Source organism: Pygoscelis adeliae, unplaced genomic scaffold (assembly GCF_000699105.1).
Source record: "Pygoscelis adeliae isolate BGI_AS28 unplaced genomic scaffold, ASM69910v1 Scaffold420, whole genome shotgun sequence".
NCBI classification, from domain to species: Eukaryota; Metazoa; Chordata; class Aves; order Sphenisciformes; family Spheniscidae; genus Pygoscelis; species Pygoscelis adeliae.
Window position 1 is genome coordinate 1,050,968 of NW_008823871.1, and position 3,176 is coordinate 1,054,143.

General features: G+C 63.1%; 1 protein-coding gene across 1 annotated transcript in view; it reads left to right on the plus strand.

Moving 5' to 3' along the window:
* Positions 1–2,214: 2,214 nt before the first annotated feature.
* SIGIRR (single immunoglobulin and toll-interleukin 1 receptor (TIR) domain) overlaps positions 2,215–3,176 on the plus strand; it is a 3,005-nt gene continuing 2,043 nt past the window's right edge. The window contains exons 1-4 of the mRNA XM_009334044.1: positions 2,215–2,224; positions 2,452–2,638; positions 2,733–2,863; positions 3,059–3,176. The exon at positions 3,059–3,176 is cut by the window's right edge and continues 20 nt beyond it. Coding sequence (XP_009332319.1) covers positions 2,215–2,224; positions 2,452–2,638; positions 2,733–2,863; positions 3,059–3,176 — 446 coding nt within the window. The remainder of the gene's footprint in view (positions 2,225–2,451; positions 2,639–2,732; positions 2,864–3,058) is intronic.

A 3,176-nucleotide genomic window follows, 5' to 3' on the forward strand; every position in this document is an offset into this window, starting at 1 on the left:
GGCTCAGCAGGCTTCCGCCCTCTCCCTGGAAGCCCTCCTGCCCTCCTCCGGTTCTCTGGCCCCGCTTGCTCCCCCGGCGCACGCAGACCTGCAGCTCCCCCGCCACAGTGCCTCCCTGCCCACCTTGCTTTCCCCGTGGCCGTGCTCCGGGGGGGGGAATGCTGCAGCCCAACCATCGCCTACCACCGCACTGCATCCGCACGGTCCTCTGCCGTGCTCGGAGCGCTGCAAAACCGGGGTGTCCCCAGCCCCAAGACGTAGGAAATGGGAGCATGCTGCTGCCCGTTAACCTGTGCTCCTCCCTCCCTCGCAGGCAGCAGCCCTGACACCCAGCTGCCCTTTGGGCATCCGTCGCCATTTCATGCCCCAGAGCAAAGGGGCCCTGGCTGGCTGCGCCTCTCCGTGGGGCTGGGGAGGCGTTTAGGGCCTCTCTGAGCTCTCCAGCCAGTCTGCATCTTGTTGGGGCTTCCTTATTTCCAACCACCAGAGTGAAATGATTTACGAGCGACCCATCTGGGCAGGACCAAGCAGAGCCAGAGCATCCCCATCAGGCAGAGAAAGCCCCACGCCACCCTGGTGTAGCATCTCCCGTCCCCTTCCCCGTGCGAAAGCCGGGTGGGCTGGCTCATCTCCATCTCTTGCTCTTCCGTCCCTGGCCACGGAGAAACCCAGCTAATACTTTGGGTATAAATCGCTTTCCAGCTGCTCAAGCTGAACATGTTATAAGTGTCCCCCACGTACCTTGACCCACAGTTTCACCCCATGCCCGGCGCCAGGGCTGCTGTGCCAAAGGGAAGCAATGTGCCTCCATTGCTGTTCACGGCAGAGCACTGCTGCAGACCTCCCCCCCTTCCCGTTTCACACCAGCAGCAGAGAGACACGGTTCCTCCAGGTGTAAGCCCAGCCTCAGCAGCCCTGCTGTTACCCAAAACCAGTTTGCAACCGAGCACGATGAAGCTCTGGGGCAAAGAGGCAGCTGAGAGAGATTTTTATCCCTCCTGGCCCCAGCAGTCACGCTGGATGTGTTTACGGTCATGCTGCCGTGCAGAAACACCAGCAACGTGATGTCCTTGTTATTCCCACATCGGCCCCAGCGGACACACCGCCCGCATCGGAGGCTCTGCAGGTGTTTGGGGACGGGGGAGCCCGACCCCGCCACCGGGCTCTGCTTCGCCGTTCGCTGCCGGTGCCCCTCTGCACCGCTGCGATTTATCGGTGGGACGCGGGGTGTCCTCCATGGGCCCCCTCTTCCCGCGGGGCTCTTGCAGCGGCACTGCCACCGATTGCACGGTGCCAGCCGGGGGCCAGTCCCCCCGCACCATCCTCGCGCTCCCCGCTTGCATGGCATGTCATGCAGCTATGCCTCTCCCCGGGCACAGCCACAGGGTAGCAACGTGCCGAGCCTCCTAATGCGAGGGGAGCGCTGTACCCACTTTGCTTAGCTTCACGCTATGAGAGCTCACGAGATAGGAAAGATAGGAAGCCCGTGTTTCTATAAATAAACCGCCCCGCTGTTTAATTAGCAATTTCAATGGGCACATCAGACTGGAAGCAGCACTGCAGCCAAGACGAGGTGTTGGTGGCATGAAGGCGGTCCCGCAGAGCCCCCCCCAAACGCAGCCGCGGGGGCAGCTCGCCGTGGTTTCATGGGGAAGAGTTGCACACCCCGTGGTTGAGCTATGACCATGGCTCGTTTCCCCTCACTGGCCTCTGGTTTGAGACGAAGCCACATTTTTAACATCTTGCAGCCCCGAGTTGGTCATTAATCACCTCCCGCCTGTAAACTCACGGTCAGGAAAGCCAGGCTGCGAGTCAGTGCTGCGTGGGGAGGGCAGGCGACACACTGGCCACCAACCCGCGGCCGGGACACGGCTTTGGCTTTACCCCAGAGTGACACCCGCTGCCCCCCAGACCCAAATCGCTGTGGGGAGCGATGGGGACCGCCGGGGCGCTCCGTGTGCCTGCCCGTCCTGGAGCAGCCAGCACTCACGGAGCCGTTTCGGATCTATTCCAGGCCCAGCCCGCCCTGTGGCTGTGGCAGGTTGCCTTTGCCCCCCCGGAAGACGCCGTGCCACAGGGGCCCTACCGTCACGGGTGGCCCGCTGGTGGTGCTGGCAGCTCCCCCGCACATTGCCTGAGCACACCATGGCAGGGAGGCTGCAAAATCGAAACTTTCACCCGTTTTTATCTGGGAAGGACCCCTTGCTCGCAGGCATGGCAGGGGGTCCGGCTTGCTGCTCCGGCTTTGCCTTGTAGGGCGGGCAAGGGTCTGTCCCAGCACCGAAAACCGGCTCAGCCTGTTGCAAAACAGCATCAAGCACCGCTCTCTGCCAGACCCCCGCGGCAGAGCTTGTTTTTCCAGGGAAGCCGGGATGGCTACGACAGTTGCCGGCCCAGCCAGGAGCTGGATCAGCTTTCCTATCTGAAACCCTCTTCCCGCTGTGTCCCCAGACCTTTGCAGCGTGCCCCCCGAAATCCTCGTCCCGGCCACCAACGAGACACTGGAGCTGGCGCTGGGGAGCCAGGTAGCACTGAACTGCACCGTGCGCTGGGTGGCCGCCGAGCGCTGCGAGCCTGTCCCCGTCTGGACCAAAGATGGGCAGTGGCTGGGCAGCGAGAGCAGCCAGGACACCGCCTGGTAAGGAGCCTGCCCTGGGGTATGTCCATCCGTCTGTCTGTCTGTCGGGGCGGGTTGCTGCATGTCGTACCCATGGTGGCCTTATCTCCCCCAGGTTTGCCCAAAATGCCTCAGAGTGGCTCCTCGCCAGCATCCTGCAGCTCAACCTCACGCATGATGCCGACTTTGGGGTGTTTGCCTGCTGGGTCAGCAACGCCACGGCCACCTTCACCCTGCGGCGAGTGGGTAGGGACATGCCAGGGACAGAGAAGGGACACCTCCAGGGAGGACCCACTTGCATAGGGCAGGAATGGCAGCCCCATGGGGATCAGCGCTGCCTCTCTTAGGGCAGTGTATCGTGGCGCAAACCTACACCAAACCCAGAAAACCTGGGCCAGGGCCCACCAGCCACACTCACCATGCCCTTCCCTGTCCTTGCAGAGGCGGCAGGGCACCTGCCTGCGGTGCTGGCAGCCCTCCTGGTCCTGGCACTCCTGGTGCTTCTGGCCGGGCTCTATGTCCGATGCCGCCTAAGTGCGCTCCTCTGGTACCGGAACCG